Source organism: Lutjanus erythropterus, chromosome 20 (assembly GCF_056507025.1).
Source record: "Lutjanus erythropterus isolate fLutEry1 chromosome 20, fLutEry1.hap2, whole genome shotgun sequence".
Classification (NCBI taxonomy): domain Eukaryota; kingdom Metazoa; phylum Chordata; class Actinopteri; order Lutjaniformes; family Lutjanidae; genus Lutjanus; species Lutjanus erythropterus.
In genome coordinates, this window is record NC_139336.1 from 1,020,704 (window position 1) to 1,041,167 (window position 20,464).

Sequence of the window (20,464 nt, forward strand, 5' to 3'; positions counted from 1 at the left end):
TTTTTGGACTAACAAAATAAACCCGACCAGTGGCAGCTGGTCAATAGAGGGCGCCAGGGTGCCGCCCCACCTCTCTCTACACCTTAAAACTTCATTGAAGAAGACTTAATTACTTAAAAATGTATACTGTATATTTCTTTGAATGAGCAGCGATAACATTGTATAGTTAGTGTGTAAAATGTATAATCTGCAATAAAATGTGTTGTTAAAAATGTTTTAAGATGTCCAGGTAGGTCACACGTTTCCGGCTTGGGGCACAATTTTTTGCCCCATTTAAGGCGGAGATATACTTGCTTTTAACTACGCTTTCGCATATGCACCCCTACGTATCCCTACGCTTCATGGCTGCCTCACGTATCCTGCGTCCATTTGGAGTGGTGGTTGTGCGCGTCCTCAGAAATGAACGCTACACATACGCAAACGCAAACGCATGGTTAAGCAGCAAGTATATCTCCGGCCTTACTCTTGCTATAAGTTGTAGATGCACAGTTGGATCCTCGAACAACACGAGCTTCGTGGGGCCACATAATCTGCGCCCTCAGCATTTATCTGAATGCTGCTGGTTTACACATTGTCAACCTCTGGGTGGCAGCAGAGAGCGACTGGCTCGATCTACATCTGATATTTAATACAGCAGAGTGAGATGTGGTGATAGTTGGAGGAATTTAGCGCGTTGGCTGTTAGAATGGAGATATAAATACACAAAGTCACCAAAAGCAATGTGTTTTGAGAGGAGAACATTAGAAGAGAAGCTCAGAGTTAAAGAACCTGATCCGCTGACATCGTAAAGTAAAAACAATCAGAGGAAGATGATAAACTCTCTCTGGAGAACATAGTGACAGTGGAACTCAGCCTCACTCTGGGACCAAGTGATCTTCATAGAGCTGAGCAGCTGGATAAACTATTCACTCTCTGCATTGCAGTAAAAATACAGATACCACACAGTGAAAATACTCCACTACAAGTAGAAGTCTTGCGGTCAAAACCTTACTTGTGAATATTATCAGCTGTTAAGTACCCACTGTGCAGTAAAATGCTGCCTGTCAGTAACTAGTAACTGTACCTGTCAGGTAAATGTAGTGCAGTAGAAAAATTAAGTAGAACTATAAAGTAATATAATATGGTTGTAATTTGAAATTAGACTTAGGTAAAGTACTTCAGTAAATGTACTTAGTTACATTCCCCCACTGGAGATGTAACAAGCTGAATGTGTGGTTTTGGTCTTTTACAAACTTTTAAATAGTTGCTGTTTTGTGAAGAAAAATGGGTGACACACCTTAAAATAAGTACTTCATATAAACCTGTCAAAGACATTTAACCACAGAGTCTCTCAGAAATTTAAATCTCTCAGGGAGAATTTAATGCAGAAGTATGTTTTAAGCCACAAGATGGCAATTTTTAATTAATTAATTTATTTATTCTTAAATCTTATTTTCTAATAGGTTTTTTGTGTGTTCATGATTTTCTTCCATTGTCTGAAGGTTTGTGGTATCAGACTTCTTTCATACTTATTGAGGTATTTTGCTTACTTTAGTCTTTCAGCATAAATTGTAAAATGAAATATAATTATTATAAAAGATTTGCACAAATTGAAGTACCTTAACGTACCTTAACTAAGTAAGTTCCATTAGGTTATAAAACATGTTCATTTAGTTCTGCACGTACAAATAAAGGTCCTTTTCATATATTAATATACACTGGTGCGATACCTTAAGATGCTGCCTGATTTTTGCTATAGCAACCCCCTGGAGAAAAATTCACCAGCCGCCACTGAACCCAATCCTTAATTGACATGGGGGTGAGTAGATAATGGCTGAATTTTCATTTTTGGCTGATTTGTCCCTTTAGGTACAAATTCGGTACGTGCCTCACAGAAGTACAGCCAAGTTATGAAGGGCTCCAGAATGTGACATTATGTAACATCATGCTTCTTACTCTGTCGTTCCCTTGTCATGTTGCTACTGATCTGTCAAATAAAGTCACTTTTATTTATATTTGAAATTTAGCTCACAGACCTTTACTGTCTGTACAGTATATGACACTTAGACCCATGGTTCACAATATTTTTGTGGTCAGATTATCATGATGTTCCCAGAATTCATATTTCCTTTCCAGTCCTCACACACTCACATTTACCATTTCAGAGAATTGTAGTACATCTTTAAATGGATGAAATTGTTATAATTAAAGAGCTACATGGTGACATCACTCATCTGGAGTCTGCTCTGTGGAGAGCTCTGCTGTGGTCAGGATAGGAAGCTGGCCACACATCTCTGTTTTTCCATTGCGTAAACCAGTCCAGAGCCAGGCTGCTGCTCGAAAAGCAGATGGTACTTAGAGCCAGGGGACTTCTAAGTATATGTGTGTGTTTATCATTGTCTGTGCACACCAACCATTCCTTTTTATTTCCTTATACAGTAATCTGCATAACTGACAGGGATCCTAGCAGAGTCAAGAGTACTGTAAAAATCTCCAAACATTCCTGTGTCAGCTCTACGGTGTTGAGGGCCTGTCAAAACACTGTTACTCTGACTGACATTAGTTTTGGTTGATCCTTGCATGTCTGAAAAGTCAAAACCAGGAACTCAGATATTTAGTTGGACTAATTGACCCTTCGCTAACCCCCACCTCCAAACAGCAACTGCCCAATCATAGTTTAGCAACTGTAACTAGAGCATTCAAGCTTTCCATTTCTCTACATGTTGAAGGTGTGCAAGAGACTCTGAGAAGAGTGATAGTCTCATGAGTTTGATGAGTCTGAACGGTAGCATCTTTTTGGTTGTCCCTCAAAAACGTGAAACACAAGAGCACGTGTGGGGAATGGATTAAACTCTGTCTTCATCTGCTCTAACATAAGCGGCGAACATTAGCATGTTCACTGATACTAGCTCACTAGCTGCAGTAACTTTACCTCCAGAGAAACTTGTTAGATCCCACTGCATCTGCATTTGTTCTGTTGGGGTTTGAGGAAAAGGATGTGGGCTGATGCAGAATCAAAGTGGGTCGATGATGATGCATCTGTCTCTGGCTCGCTGTCTCAGGTCTAAGCCGGGTTACCTTAGCTCTTAGCCCGGCTGTCTTCCGCGATCACGGTCTGGCTAGTCTGGCTGAGTGACCTGTCTTAATGTCCTCTGCACTAAACCAGTCCCAGCGCTTCCTTTTCTCACGTTAATGAGTGTGTTTCTGTCATCTATCATGCAGATATACAGTATCTCACAAAAATGAGTACATCTCTCACATTTCTGCGAATATTTAATTATATATTTTCATGGGACAACACTGAAGGAATTACACTTTGCTACAATATAAAGTAGTCAGTGTACAGCTTGTATAATAGTGTAAATTTACTGTCCCCTCAAAATAACTCAACACACAGCCATTAATGTCTAAACCGCTGAAAACAAAAGTGAGTACACCCCTAGGTGAAAATGTCCAAATTGGGCATAATTAGCCATTTTCTCTCCCCGGTGTCATGTGACTCATTAGTGTTACAAGATCTCAGGTGTGAATGGGGAGCAGGTGTGTTAAATTTGGTGTTACCGCTCTCACACTCTCTCATACTGGTCACTGGAAGTTCAACATGGCACCTCATGGCAAAGAACTCTCTGAGGATCTGAAAAAAAGAATTGTTGCTCTACATAAAGATGGCCTAGGCTATAAGAAATTGCCAACACCCTGAAACTGAGCTGCAGCATGGTGGCCAAGACCATACAGCGGTTTAACAGGACCAGTTCCACTCAGAACAGGCCTCGCCATGGTCGACCAAAGAAGTTGAGTGCACATGCTCAGCGTCATATTCACAGGTTGTCGTTGGAAAATAGACGTATGAGTGCTGCCAGCATTGCTGCAGAGGTGGGGGGTCAGCCTGTCAGTGCTCAGACCATACACCACACACTGCATCATATTGGTCTGCATTGCTGTCGTCCCTGAAGGAAGCCTCTTCTAAAGATGATGCACATGAAAGCCCGCAAACAGTTTGCTAAAGACAAGCAGACTAAGGACATGGATTACTGGAACCATGTCCTGTGGTCTGATGAGACCAAGATAAACTTATTTGGTTCAGATGGTGTCAAGCGTATGTGGCGGCAACCAGGTGAGGAGTACAAAGACAAGTGTGTCTTGCCTACAGTCAAGCATGGTGGTGGGAGTGTCATGGTCTGGGGAGCTACAGTTCATTGAGGGAACCATGAATGCCAACATGTACTGTGACATACTGAAGCAGAGTATGATCCCCTCCCTTCAGAAAATGGGCCACAGGGCAGTATTCCAACATGTTAACGACCCCAAACACACCTCCAAGACAACCACTGCTTTACTAAAGAAGCTGAGGGTAAAGGTGATGGACTGGCCAAGCATGTCTCCAGACCTAAACCCTATTGAGCATCTGTGGGGCATCTTCAAATGGAAGGTGGAGGAGCGCAAGTGTCTAACATCCACCAGCCCCGTGATGTCATCATGAAGGAGTGGAAGAGGATTCCAGTAACAACCTGTGAAGCTCTGGTGAACTCCACGCCCAAAAGGAGTAAGGAAGTGCTGGAAAATAATGGTTGCCACACAAAATATTGACACTTCAGGCCCAGTTTGGACATTTTCACCTAGGGGTGTACTCAGTTTTGTTGCCAGCGGTTTAGACATTAATGGCTGTGTGTTGAGTTATTTTGAGGGGACAGTAAATTTACACTGTTATACAAGCTGTACACTGACTACTTTACATTGTATCAAAGTGTCATTTCTTCAGTGTTTTCCCATGAAAAGATATAATTAAATATTTGCAGAAATGTGAGGGGTGTACTCACTTTTGTGAGATACTGTACCTGCTGTGTTTGCTGAGGTGTAAGCTAGCTTTAGCCTCAGTCTGTTGGCATTAAAGTTATATCACGTATGTAGCTGATAGCTAATTTTGCATAAACACAAGGTTCTTGTTTTAAAACATGTCAGATGGAAACATTAAAATGTCAGCTGGAGAAGGACTTCCCAGGCAACTCAAGGACATGAAATCTGCTTGTGAGTCATTATTTTAGCAGTCTAAATCTATTGTTGTCAGCTAGAAATGAGAAGTTGCTTTTGTGTACATCTCTCAGGAATCATAGACCTAGTGTTTCAACAATTACTCCCAATTTTGATGTTAAACCTGCCACTGTTATCACTGTAAACTGAATAAATGCAATATGAGAATGGAAAGTTTGGCATGCTTGGCAACAGTAACTAAGGAGGGCTGTGCTTGGCGAAGGGTCAATTGCAGTGCTGTTTTAAGCCCGTTGGGGGTCAAAAGCTTCACTTTTCATACCCTGTTCGTGTCATGTTTCTTTTGCATTGTTGCTGAACACCAGCATGCTATCACAAAATATGTACTGGTCCAGCATTATGCATTAGGCATTGTTTGGTTCAGTGTAAAAATGCACTAAATGATTTTTGAAGAATTCATTTTTAAGTAATTAAGATTCATCCTCATGAGATCATGAACATGATTATATACAAAACATCATGGTAACACAGTAAGAGATAGATATGAACCAAAACATTGGAAAGATAATTGACCAACATCACCATCATTTGGTCCTGCGTAAAGGGCAAGAACACATGGGGAAAAAAACGATGGTCTGTTTTGAGAATAACAAGAACCATATATCTGTCTGACTCCAAGGCTGTTTAAGGCAGAATTGTTTGAATCAACAATTGGTGAGCAGCCAGCTACTTTTCAGGCCTCCAGCACTGGAGTCATTTTTCCACTGGAATATGAATGGCTCACTGCCCACTGTCTAGTGGCTCACTAAAGTTTTTCCCTTGTTTACCTTTGTTTTTTCTCCTCATTGTTTTTCTTTCATTACCCAAGGCCAGCTTTATTTCATCTGCTGTCATCTACACTCAGATGCTGCCTCCTTCTCACTGAAGAACTCCAGCATGTTGTCTCTAATCACTTCTTGGAGGGAGAGCTGTTCTGGGGATGGTAGTGGCTGGTTGGGAGAAGGTTGGCCGCTGTGTTGGTCAGTTGGTCCATCTGTTCCCAAATACATACCTTTACCACAAAATACAAAATGTAAACACATTTTCACACCCTACCCACAGAGAATGAAGAATGAAGAGAGGGCATTGTCCTCTTAGTGACCCAGACCAATTTCTGTCAGAGAAAACACTTCAAATTCAGGGGAGGGTGGCATTGTATTGTGCTGTACCATTACATCACCACCAGCAGCCTGAACCATTGATACAAAGCAGGATGGATCCCTGCTTTCATGTTGTTTACGCCGAATTCTGACCCTACCATCTGAATTGGGCAGCAGGAATCAAAACCAGACCAGGCAACATTTTTACAATCTTCTATTGTCCAGTTTTAGTGAGCTTGTGTCAATCGTAGCCTCAGTTTCCTGTTCTTAGCTAACAGGAGTGGTACCTGGTGTGGTCTTCTGCTGCTGTAGACCATCTGCTTCAAGGTTCAACGTGTTGTGTATTCAGAGATGGTCTTCTGCATATCTTGGTTGTAACGAGTGGTTATTTGAGTAACTGTTGCCTTTCTATTGTCTCAAACCAGTCTGTCCATTCTCCTCTGACCTCTGACACCAACGAGGCATTTTCACTCAGAGAACTGCTGCTCACTGGATATTTTCTCTTTTTCTGATCATTCTCTGTAAACTCTATAGATGGTTGTGAGTGAAAATCCCAGTAGATCAGCAGTTTCTGAAATACTCAGACAAGGCAGTCTGGCACCAACAACCATGTTCAGAGTCACTCAAAACACCTTTCTTCCCCATTCCGATGCTCATTTTAAACTTCAGCAGGTCATCTTGACCATGTCTATATGGCTACATGCACTGAGTTGCTACCATGTGATTGGTTGATTAGATATTTGTGTTAACATGCAGTTGAACAGGTGTACCTCATGAAGTGGCTGGTGAGTGTATATGCACTGACCACACGTGCAAACAGGTCTGCATACACAGACACCCAGCAAATAAAACAAGGCCAGATTTGCATCTGCTGTCCACATCTATGTTTCTGTTGGAGGATATCTGGGCCAATGGCTGGCACACAGCAATTATTATGCTGACTGTTTAGTATGTGATTCATGTGTATAGTAGTATATTGCAGGACACTGTATTTTTGAGATTAACTCTAGGTAGGACCCATGGATTAATCATAATTAACTAGATAGTATATGCACAGATGGTGCCCACTGAATATGCACAGTAGTGTTTACATCCTTGCCCCCAACCGTGAGGTTCAACTCACCCTACAGTCTGGTCATTTCTCAAAATGACATCACTTACCTGTAATGCAGCCTTTAAAACTAGGAAAAGACAACACTTATGACATATCACGATATTCAGAATCTATCTATCTATCTATCTAATATGTAGTCTGATATCACAATACAATATAATATCATTATATTGCCCAGCCCTAGGTCATCCTATCCTGAGCAGTTTTATTGTCCTTACTACAAACAAACATCAAAAAAACAAAAAACAAAAACAGTTTCTTGAGTTCTGCAGAACTCAAACATCTTTTATCTGCAGTTTTGGCAAATAAGACAAATTCGTGGTCCTGAGGGAAACACAGGAAGGAAACATTTATTTCATTAAGAATGAATGTCTGCTTTGTGTAATCCACATATTCTTATCACCCGAAGATAAATGTGCTTTCAGTCTTGGACAGTCGATTCTTGTTCATGTTTGTGCTCTTATGGAGAAAACAGATAAACTAATGTGAGGAGAACTAAAACAGAGAAAATTACAATATCTGAAATCTTCTTTTAAACTCTGTTTTGCAAATTATGTTGTGCTGATTCCACATAAACTCAGGTTAATGCGTGCAGATCTGACAGTTTTAAGGAAATCATGCACACCTCTCCATTTTCAAAGCCATTTTATTCGATTGTTTTCTCATTTCTCCTGCTGGATATAATAATATCCAAGTTAGTGAAGTGTTAGAACACCTGGCTGACCACATGGAGCACAAACCTGCAGACTCTCTGTTCATTGTTCTTGGGGACTTTAACAGAGCAAACCTCAGCCATGAGCAACCAAGATACAGACAGCATATGAAGTGTTCCACCAGAGATTAAAAAAACACTGGATCATTGCTACACTTGTGATGAAGAGCACCTATTGCTTTGCTCCATGTGCAGCAAAGAGGAGCTGTGCCAAAAAGCTGAAAAACACATTTTAAACTAACAACCCTATGTCAGTGTGGACAGGGCTGCAAGATATCACCTACAGAAACCCCACCACCACACACCCTGTAGTGATCCATCAACTAGTTGACGGCCTGAATGTGTTTTACTGCAGGTTTAATTAACTAGGACTAACACCCCTCACCCGCTCCCACTCAGACATCAAACAGCCATTGGCACACTAGTGTGGCAACTGTGCTGGTCAACAAGTGATTCTGCTTCTCTCCTCTTTTCTAATGACACACAGAGCAAAGCCAGCCCTCTCACAAATTTCATGTTCTTACCTTTTACACAGAAGATAGTGAGACAGTGAGACAGAATAATTGTGCAACATTCCCACCTTGACTAGGCTGTGTAAAGGGAGGTTTGGATTAGGCAGAAGCTCAGGAAAGCATCTTGCCCAGATATCGTTTCACCCTCCTGTCTGAGAGTCTGTGATGAAATGAAAATATATCAAATTCCTTGTCCATTCACATATGCTGACTTTGCAAAGGAAGTTGTTACAGAGCAACAGTGTTCAAATATAATCACGAATAATGTTCAACTGAAAAAACTCAAGAATCAGGCCATTGTTCTATTTTTTTCTAACTGTCAACAAATCCCATGAAAAGACTAAACCAACAATGTGTTTGAATACTTTATGACCTTCCCACCAAGATCTACTAATTTCTAAATTCCTTTAAAAGTCCCCAGGGTGCACTTAGAGCTTGGTAAAACTGCTTTCTCCTTTTATGCACCCTGGGCATGGAATGAGCTGCAAAATAAGATTACCTTAGAAGCACTCTCCTCTTTGAATACCTTTAAAGGTCGCTCACAGTACAACCCGTCCTGAAGGAAACTGTTTTATGGAACCCTTGACTCAAAGTGTTATGAATTTAGCCAGTATGGCCCATTCTGTTACTGTTTCTCTTGTGTTGCTTTTAAGTATTTTATTTGTTCTGAATTATAAAATTGTTTTTTATGTGAAAATGATTATGCTTCTGTCTTGACCAAAGCCTTTACACTGGACAGAACCCCCACCCCACACCCCTTGCCAAAACTCACTAACATTTGGCTTTCTTCAAATGAAAAGGATACAGTCGGTGGTTACTTCCAGCTCAAACAACTCTGCAGTGCCCAGGGTTATTTATGGGCCCCAGCTCCAATTGGCAGTGATGTAAACATGGCAACACGGACACAGAAATTTTTACCCCTTTTTTTTGGTAGAGGCAATGAAGACTAAAAATGAAGACTAAAAATTCAAACAGTGATGCAGGAAAGAAGTTAAACTTCAAACCACAGAAGTTCAGTTAGAAGCTACAAAAGTACTGAGAGCCAAACACAGAAATTTTTCAAAAACCTCTTTCTCTCTGCTCTCCTGCATATAGTTGCACCCACTTGAAGCTGAGTCTCAGCTTTCCAGCGAATATCAGGATGAAAATGATGCCTATTTTTTAAAAAACCTGCATGTACGTGCTAATTTTGTAATAAAAATGGTGTAGGTCACTCTGAAAGAAGATGCATTCTATCTCTAAGTATATGCATCAGAACCTGCACACATGCACAAACATACATAAAAGGCTCATCCATCTCCAACAACAGCTGATAAATTTTCAGTGTTGGATTAATCCACATGTGGTGCTCTAGTGAGGCAGCAGAAGGGTGTATGTTGCATAGAGTCAAAATTAACTCCACTGTGCATGTTCATTACGTCAAGCTGACCAAGCTTGTTCACAAGCTTATCAGTATCAGCGTACATGTCAGCCAATAGGTACCACAAAACTGTTGCACTGAAATGTCATGACAGACATGTTTGTGGTAATTTAGAAAATGGTGTTGTCATTACATTGTTTGTCCAGTATAGCAATGACAAACTTACTTTTAATATGTCCTGCTCAGTAAATATTTTGGTGGCATTTCTTGTGTCAAGTGTGGGGTCCTATCATGATTATGATACATATATATGAAAAAAAAAAGATATAAACAGTAACAGAGTGTACATCCTTAAACAGCAGATACATGCAATTTTAAGTCAGAGATACTTGCATCAAGGAAGTGACCACTTGCACATTTAGATTTGGCTCTGCTCTTTGAAGGAGCACCTAAAGAATCTGAGCAGCAGGAATCCTTATCAAGGAACATATCTCCACATACATGAATATTACATCTTAGTGAAATCAACAATACCAGAAATGTAGCACATAAGGAGCAGGTTGAGGTCGTGAAGGCAGCTGCGGGAGCGATCATTGTTGACATGAGTGCATCACCAAAGTAAAAGTGAGAACTGTCAGGTTTGGCTGTGCTGTACACCTGCATGAATATGACTGGACATTGCTGAAGAATGAGCAAATGATTGTGAAGAATGAATGAAACAGCTGCTGTCAGCGGTCTACCACTACCACTGTGCTCTGTCATGTCAGATTTCTGTGCACCCCCAGTTGCCCACTTCTCAGCTTTACTGCCTCCTTCTACCTTTAACCCATCATGTTTCATCTCCCCAAGGTTATTTCCTGGAGTTCCAGGAGCCAGTCAACAACATCACTCACTTCCAGGGCCAAACAGCCACACTGCACTGCAAAGTAGCAGGAAACCCACGACCATCCATCCGCTGGCTGAAGAACGATGCCCCTGTAGTCCAGGAGCAGGGACGCGTAACCATCCGCAAGACAGAGGCAGGATCCAAGCTCCGCATTCAGGACCTGGACACAACAGACACCGGCTATTATCAGTGTGTCGCCTCCAACTCATTCAAGGTCATCTCTGCCACAGGTGTCCTGTATGTCAAACTAGGTATGGTTCACACTGATATTTGTACAGCTGTACATTCACTTAGTTATTTAAGCCTAAACTATATTGACTCAATGTTGGTCACTAAGTGTTTGATTTAGACATTGTAAAATTTGAATGCATCAAACAATGTTTTTTTTTTACAGGGAAAGAACCAATGTATTACATTTAATGACCAGTTTACAAGAAGGTACCAATGATAAAGAATTTTTCGTAGCTGTTTCACAAAGTTTAGCAAGTTTATCCTCATTCACCAACTAGTTAACTCCACCAGACATAAGGCAAGGGGAGATCCTGTGATTGGACATATGTGTGCATGTATGTGTATGCATGTGTGCAACCCGGCATTTAAAATCAACCACTTGTCAGAACTGTCATGTAACCTACTAGTGCTTTGTGAACTTTGTGAAATATGAAATCAGACTCTGGAATGTGCTCTGAAAATGAACACTCTTTGTTTACCATTTTACTGTCATAGTTGTTTTAAATATATATATTTAAATATAATATATACCGACTTTTGACTCCTCTAAACCGACCAGCAGGGGCAACAAGTCATCAAAAACTGCAAGGCCAAAATTAACTACTACCACTGAAAATGTTGGTAATTACAAAGAGATTACATCTGAATTATCTTTTCAGTTTGCCTGGCAGAGATCTGCACTCTGCTAAGTGACTTCTTCTGGTTCAGTGGTGAAACAGTGTGTTCACAAATATCTGCTGTTTATCTTGGCTGGCAAGAGAGCCCAAACACATCATTTGCATGACAGTGAAGCAAATGGAAATCAGACAGCTGTTTTGTGTACACTTACAGGATGTCAGTTAAGTAGGTGTTCCTTCAGTGTGGCCCAGGACACAGTGCGTACACACTGCTAAGAGACTGTGGACATATGCCTCTGAATGTGGTCTGAGCAATGGGGCCTCAATGTGTCCTAGACACTTGTACTCAGAGCCGTCCACATGTGATCAGACAGATGTTAATTAACAGCCTCATTAACAACTCTTAAATGTTTCTAACAACTGTAAGATTTACTGGATCAATAAGAGTTTAAGATAAAGATTAGATAAGATAGTTATGTATGTGTGTTAAGCAGAGCAACTAAACAAGATAACAGACCCAAAAATGCACTGAGGCTGAGCAGAAAGAGTTCAAGGCGATTTAATGACAAAAAATTAAATGATTTAGTCCAAAACACAGAAAACTAAATCTGGCCAAATCCAAAAACAAGGAAGAAGTCCAAAATCGCAAGGAAAACATTTAGAGTGCTGGGAATCGCAACACAAAGAACAACTACGAACTGACAGAGAAACAGAGAAGCACAAGGACTAAACAGACAAGCAACTAATCAGACACAGTGGAATTAATCAGACAGGTGAAACAATCAAAAAGGGTGGGGAAAAAAATTACAAAAACAGGAAGTTAAGTGAAGACACACGAGGGAGGACCAGGACTACAAACTAAAACAGGAAATGACTAATACAAAAACCAACACTATCACAAAGATAAGATAATTCTTCATTAGTCCCACTAATAGTAACAGGGAAATAATAGTAACAGAGTAATAAAAGTAAATATTTCTGTCTTCAGTATGATTCATGTGCTTATTAACATATTTTAATGTTTTATTTGTTATTATTTTGGATTCACAGGACAGATGCCCACACATGGCCCTGATGAACCGTAAGTGAGCATCTTCTATACATTAGTGTTTGTCAGAATGTGTGTGAGAATAAATGTCTGACAGCAACAGAGAGTAAAGGCACAAAAATCATCAGAATGTGACAACACAACATTGAAGCAGTGTATTTAGCCACATGAGGTCAATACTGTGACTGATAAGAACATACTGAGCAGGGGGGTGAACAGTGGAGAAGTAGGTTACATTGCAGGTGTGATTTGAAGAGGATCTGTGGATAATTTGCAACTTCATTCTGTTATAGAAAATACATGATGGAAAGCCTTTTAAGGATTGAGCTCAACAACAGCACTCTTCATTTGATGGCTTTTCCAAGGAAATTCCAGATGCAACCAGCAGAGCTTTGCAAAGTTTTGAATTAAAGTTTTTTATAGTATAGTCTCTCTTTTCTTTAACATGCCTAAAATAGTGTAATGGTTTTGGAACCAGGTGGCTCGGTTTATCTAATTACATAAAGTTAATAAGGAAACACAAAAGGGGACAGCAAATCCAAATTTCCAAATTTAAACTTTAAATTTAACTTAATTTAAACTTGAATTTTTGAGTTTTAGTGAGCTGTGAGCTTGATTTGCATGTATGTTGTCATGAAACTGTAATTTTTCTCAACTTTTTAATTTTTACAGTGTTGACCTATTACATTAACAAAACCACTTTTATTCATTTTACTGTTGTTTTTGTCAAAGCCACAAGGAGCCATTGGAGAGGGTTAAAGAGCCACATGTCACTCCAGAGCTGCAAGTTACAGACCACTGGGTTAAGGTTATGTTTGGTTTCAGATTATGTTTAGGTTTTAGAAGTATCCTGGGGTAAGGATTAAAGCTTTAGGGTCAGAGTTCACTTTAGGTTTAGGAATAACCACAGCTAACAACACTTTAGACTAGCAAAGGGATTGTAGTTGAGAATTGATTCAAAGGTTGATATTTTGGAATTGACTGTAGTTAGTAAATATCCTCAGTGTAAGTGTAAGTGTAGTACTACAAATACATGCAGAAGTGCCTGCCCAAAGCTAAAAAGGGCATGCAAAGACATGTCAACTAACATTCATACCTCCATTGCTTTGCCTGGCTATTACAAATGTTGAAGACCTTGTGCAACGCTGCACTGATTGATGCAGCCAAACCATGAGAGTAGAAGGACATGCAGTTTCTCTTCTCTCCATCTTGCGGGTTTGACTCACCAAAACTCAGAATAGATTCCTCGAGCAGTAGTCAGACACTCGCCAGTGGTTTGGACAGGTCTACTCTGGACTGGAAAGAATGCTGATTCATGTCCTCAGTCAGACCAACTGTTTTTGAATGCCTCTTCCAGGAAGCTTATCTCATCAGCCTTTAATGCCTTTTATCCAGACTGCTCATTATGAGGGGCACTGGGGAGGGTACTTTTTTTTGACTTTTGTGTCTACTTAAGCAAGAGTTTGTTAGGTAGTATATCTTTACATTCAACTGTAGTAGTAATTAGGATTAGGTGTTTTCACTGCATATACATGGATATATATTGGATATATGAAGTATCATGTATATGATGCATGTATCAATGTAACTGTTTGAACACTGCCGGCTCTAGACATTAGAATTTATTTGTTTCAAACAACAGGTGAGGGTAATGTTAAAGAAGTCAGAACACAGGCAAAGGTTCAGCTGTTTAAAACAATGAAAGGGTATGTTCACCCTTCTCTTTTTTTTTTAAATAAATCATATAGCCTTTAAGCTTGATGTAAGTACACAGTCTGTCAGTTTAGCTCTCTGTTCCACCTCATTCACACTGCCCACACACAGAGACACACAACCAGCAGAACATAACAGAGCTTCAGACCAACATAAATCACAGTCTCTGCTTAAAGCTAGCTCACACGTGCACACACATACTCACACTCTCTTAGATAACAGGAGCTTCTGACATACTTTGGAAACATGGAAAGACATAAATACAAGTAATACTGTAAATAGTTCTTTCCAAAGTGAGATGACAATTGTTTCAGAGAATGGTGGACTTTTTGATACCACTCTCATATCTTTATTGTAAGAATGTAGCTGTTGCCAGCAGCGTGTTTGCTTAACATAGAAAATGGAAACGGGTCAAAACAACTAGCCTGGCTCTTTTCAAAGGTATCCTCAGGGGACCAGTAACTTCCTGGAGTTTTCGCTGGTTGTCTGCTGTGCTCTAATGAGCGATAACATGGACTGAGGTTTGCTGCAACATTTGGAATATCAGAAAAAATTCTAAGTGAAGCCTTACCTGTAATTTACACCAGTGATGTCACGTGTGTGCCGAGGTTTTGTTTCGTCATACAAGCAACTGCAATTTCCACCAGCAGCGTTTCAGAAGTGTTTCAGCAGCGCAGTGTTTTGCCCGTCTGATTATGTTTACTTGCTCTGATTTTGTTGATTAAGTCCTCTTTCCTTGCTCTTTGTGCTTCTACCATGGATTAGCAGGCTACGTAGTTAAACTCTTTATTTTCTGTCTGTCTTTATGATCGTGAGTCTGCACGGGGGCTTTTATTTTGAAAATAAACTGGATTCTTCCTGTCTTTTCCATGCCTGACTTCCTACCCATTCAATCTGCTCTGTGCTAACTGGCGCGCCGTCCGTCAAAAATAGACTTGCTGCATATTCTCTGCAGAGTGGAGCGCCGAGGCACTTCTGGGACTCAGACAAAACGCGCTGCAGCGCATCTGGTGTGAACACAAGCGTTGACTAGAATGGCTGCGAATTGATCTGAGTGCCACGGATCAGCCACGCCTGGTGTAAATTACCAGTAAAGCTTCAAGAACACTGGATTCATACTTCATCCAAAACACTTGTGGGTGAAATATGAGCAGAGATTGGCAGCATATGGCAGATTTGCAGTTGAGGAAAAAATTATTAGCCCCTCTATGAAATTTAAAGATTTTTTTCAAAATTTTCCCAATTGCTTTTTTAACAGAGAAAGACATTTTTAACATAACATTTCTAAATATACTATTTTCTTTAGAAAGCATAAATTATTTCTATTTGCACACAATAACAGAATTATTTCAGATTAAACAAAAATTACCAGGGTCAATATTATTAGAAACTGAGGGTTATCTTCCAATTTCACACAGTATAAAAACTTCAGTAAGTGTTTGAGCTGTCACTTGAGAAAGCATCGTGCCAAAACCAAAGGAAATCAGTTTAGACTTGAGAAAAAGAATTGTTGACACTCACAAAGCAGCAGAAGAGTATACAAAGTTATCACAGCATTTCCAAATGTCAAGAACTGGAGTGAGAAGTATCATCAAGAAATTCAAAGAGAGCTGCACAGTACAGAACAAGCCTAGCAGAGGTAGGAAGCCAAAGATTTCAAAGACTCTGGAAAGAAAGCTAGTGAGAGATGTGTCTAAAGACCCCAGAACAACTGCCAACACACTAGTGAATGACTTAGCCAAGTCAGGAGTTGTAGTCTCCAAGAAGACAATCATTCAAGCCCTGCACAGGAATGGACTGCGAGTTCTGCGGTTGCAGACCAAGAAAAACTCGACTTCTGCAGAAGAGACACCTTCAAGCCAGACTGAAGTATGCTAAGGACAACCTGGAGAAAGATTATGCATACTGGAAGGGTGTCCTTTGGTCAGATGAGACGAAACTAGAGCTCTTTGGCCACAGAGACGTTGCTTATGTTTGGAGAAAGAAGATAGAGGTGTATAACCAAAAGAACACCGTCCCCACAGTGAAATACGGTGGTGGGAGTATTAAGCTGTGGGGATGCTTCAGTGTGTCTGGAACTGAGAATCTCGTCAAGGTGGAAGGAATCATGCTTTGTCTTCCAACACGACAATGACCCAAAACATACGTTGCTCCTGGTGAAGAACTATCTCCAGAAGACCAAAGTGAACATTACTGACTGGCCTGTGCAAAGCCCTGACTTGAATCCCATTGAAAATCTGTGGGGTGAACTGAAGACCAAGGTCCATGCCAGAAGACCATCAAATCTGGAGGAGCTTGAGATTTGCCAAAGAAGAATGGGCTGGGATTCCTCAGGAGACGTGTCTGAGACTTGTTGAAAACTACAACAGTCAACTGCAGGCTGTTATAGCAAAAAGGATACACAACTGACTATTAGATCAGGTGGGCTTATAATTTTGACCCTGGTAGTTTTTGTTTTTGTGAAATAATTTTGTTTCTGTGTGCAAAGTAAAGTAATGTAAGCATCCAGAATAAAACTAGGATGTTTGGGAAAAAAAATATTTTTTTGAGTGATGACTTAATTAAGCTGATAAATTTCTAACATAATGGTGCATACGGTGCCAGCCTTCTGTTGGAGTCACAGCAGCAGCCTCTGAATGCCAACAGAATATGGAATCTGTCCCAGCTCAATAGAATAACTTTGAAAACACCAAATAACTTGTTATAAAAACTTTTGTTTATAATATGAAGAATTGTAAAATTTCACTGTCATGAGACTGTTCAGTCAGACAGTGACAAATACATTTGTCAGCAATACATTTGTCATGTCATCCTTGCAGCAGTGGCAAAGGTCAAGCTGCTGCAGTTTACTTTCATTATAATGTTGAAGAATGTTGAAATGGCGTTCTTCTGACTCAATTATTAATAATATGCTAATAAAGTGGTCAGGTTTGAAACCCTTAATTATCCTTGCTAATATTTGCCTGAAATAGTCTATGACTGAATTGTTTTGACAGTATAGCCAAAATTAGACCTTAACAAGTGAACGTCTATTCCCAGGACAGAAAATGTCTAATTTTCAGTTAAAATATTAATCCCGGCTCACCATGTCACACCATCTAACATTACAGAGGCTGAAATTTTTTTCTCTCCATATGTTTAACCCAAGTTGGCGCCCATGCTGCTTATAGTGTGTATTAACACAAATTTGCTGTGTTCTTGTTCACAGAGTGACAAGTAGGAAAAAGGAATAAAGTTAGCCAATAATAAAACAGATGTCTGAACTCTGCCTCAATTTGATCGACACACACTGTCTGCTATAAGATGACAAGAGGCAGCAGTTAGCAGAAATAATGCCACGACTCCCCCCACTCATGTTTTTACAGTTAAACTTTAGTAGAGCACTGAAAAGGTGACACAGTACAGAGGAAGACCACACTGTTGAGCACTCAGCACTGCTCCTCTGCCAAAGAGCCAGAGAACTAAAATTTCACCAGTTTTTCATACTCAATAACTTTTAACCTGGAAAACGTTCCAGGACTTGTGACTCTTCAATAGTACGCAAACTGTGCAGTAGCTGACGGAACCCCTCTTTGGAATGTATAGAGCTGATCCAAGCTTCCATCAATTTCATGACATTTATCAGGGTTGGACTTTTTAGTGGCAGCACATTTAGCAGGAAAGCAGAAAATGAGTTTAGCCATTCAGCCATTTTAGGACATTCATGCTGACATGGTTGTTACATTAGGGGATGATGCTCCAGCTTTATCAGTTGTGCAGAAGTGGGCAGCTGAATTCAAGAGGGGTAGGCAGAGCCTTGAAGATGACCCAAGGTCTGGATGTCCTGCCACAGCCACCACCCATGTTCACCACATGTTGATGGATGACATCCATTTAACTGTTAATTAGATAACTAATGCTGTAGAACATTCAGCACAACAAACTTGGCATGTCAAAGGTTTCCGCTCGGTGGGTGCCACAGCTTTTGACACCTGATCAAAAGCACACCGGGCTGGTCGTGTCGCAGACAAGCTTGGCACTTTTTGAAGCAGGTCCAGTTGGTTTTCTGGAACATTTCCTCACCCAAGATGAATGTTGGGTCCACCACTTCAAGCCAGAGACCAAACAGCAGTCCATGCAGTAGAAACACCCATCTTCTCCCCCTCCAAAGAAGGCCAAGGGAAGGTGATGGCCTCCGTCTTCTGGGATGCAAAGGGCATGGTGTTCATTGACTTCCTTCAGAAAGGCCAAACTATCAATGGAGAATATTATGCCAACTTGCTGAGGTGGCTGCGAAAGGCAATCAAGTGAAAATGGCCTGGAAAACTGATGAAGGGGGTCTTGTTTCACCAGGACAATGCTCCTGCACACAAGTCTGTGGTTGCAATGGCTGCTGTGTGTGACTGTGGCTTTGAACTGGTTGATCACCTTCCATATTCTCCTGATTTGGAACCATCTGACTATTTTCTGTTCCCCAACATGAAAAAAACACTTGGCTGGGAAGCACTACCGGACCGATGATGAGGTTATATCTGCTGTTGAGGACATTTTTGAGCGTCAGGATGAGAGCTTCTATACCACAGGAATCCAAGCACTGCAACACTGATGGAAGAAATGTGTAGACCGCAGGGGAGACTATGTTGAAAAATAAACAACATTTGGTCAAATTCAACCATTGCATCATGGTCAGCCTATTAACTTTTCAACCCCCCATATTACGGAGAGAAGAGTTGATCATGAGGAGAATATTTCAAGCCACTATATTGAAAATGAAGCAGATGACAGTGCACTTATGGTTGTGCTAGTGAAAAACCAATGAAGTCTCTTCAGCAGCTGCTAACACCAAATGGCACAAAACAGTTAGGTGGTACTTGGAGAGTTCAATATTTTCTGAGGTGGTACATGGTATAAAAAGTTTGAAGAACACTGCTTTAAAACATTCCATAAACACTGGCTTGGTGTAGCTGTGTTGTTGTCTGTGTGGAGACAATAGAGTACTGTAGGACGCTAGAGAATTGTAATCGTAGGCCTTGTATACACCGTACAGTGTCAGAAACAGGTTGTGATAATTAAAAGGGAAAAAGGTGTGAAGAAATTGGGAGAAATACAGGAGAATTGTGATCCTGGGCTGAAATAGGGAGAGGACAATGAAAAAGGGGACTATGGCCACCAATTAGACCAGGCAATAAATATGACGCTCAGTATCTGTAATATTAGATTACTTACTTTGATCTTAAATAATCCTCTACTGGAAAAAAACAAATGCTTAGAGGGTTGATTCATTTAGTTTAGAGTTGTAGGTCTGTCAAACATCACTCACACAGACGGCAACAACTGCAGCTGACATCTGTTGACAGTTTGCAGTGCAACATTAAGCACACACCGGTTATAATGTTAGCTCAAGGCTAGCTCTGTTTGGCATGGCTAGCCCTAGTTTAAACACATGAGCACCTTAATGGTAATGTATTGAATGACATAATATTCACTTTTATGTCTGCCCATACTCCACGACTGTTTCCTGATGCTATATAATTGCCCCTTCAGCAGATTTCAGTCTGTATAAACATGTCCAGTTGTCAATGTCCAGTAACCTTTGTGATTACCTGATGGCGTACCGTGGTGTCGTTAGTTTTAAGTTGGATATTTAACTCCCAAGTCTCAGTGAAACTGGGTAAGATCTGGAGTGAATACATCAAACCATCACAAATGGGTGCCAAAACATTCCTTTTGGGGCAAAGAAAACTGGAAATCCCATAGACAGCAATGCAAATGTGTGTTTTTAATGACAATTTTGACAAGTTTGTATGAATTCATGATGAGGTAAACAAACCTTTTTTTTTATGTCTAAGAGTTATTCTGTGACCTTGCCTCAACTTGAGGGTTCACAATACCCTAATAAATTAAGGTTACAACATAGCCAGACACTGTTAATATTGAATTACAAAGTATTTTTAGGCTTAATGTTGTCTGTAAATAACAAAGGTTGTCAAGAGAAAACTGTTGTTCTAAGCTAGGCTGAGAATTAGTCAAAGACGACAGTCTGGTGCTGCCGTACTGTAACATTATGACTGAACTCCAGCAGCCTCACACCCAAGCTAACGTTAGCGCTCCTTCAGTATTGACAATTCATGTACTGTGGAGGCTCAGACATTTTTATGTCCTCTCTTTTGGATTTTTTTTTTTTCATG

The 20,464-nt window shown here is 40.4% G+C and overlaps 1 protein-coding gene across 2 annotated transcripts in view; it reads left to right on the forward strand.

The window, feature by feature from the left end:
* ror2 (receptor tyrosine kinase-like orphan receptor 2) overlaps positions 1-20,464 on the forward strand; it is an 80,939-nt gene that overhangs the window by 47,984 nt on the left and 12,491 nt on the right. For both annotated transcript variants that reach the window (XM_084745743.1, XM_084745742.1), the window contains exons 3-4: positions 10,652-10,939; positions 12,587-12,617. In XM_084745743.1, the coding sequence (XP_084601869.1) occupies positions 10,652-10,939; positions 12,587-12,617 (319 nt within the window). The remainder of the gene's footprint in view (positions 1-10,651; positions 10,940-12,586; positions 12,618-20,464) is intronic.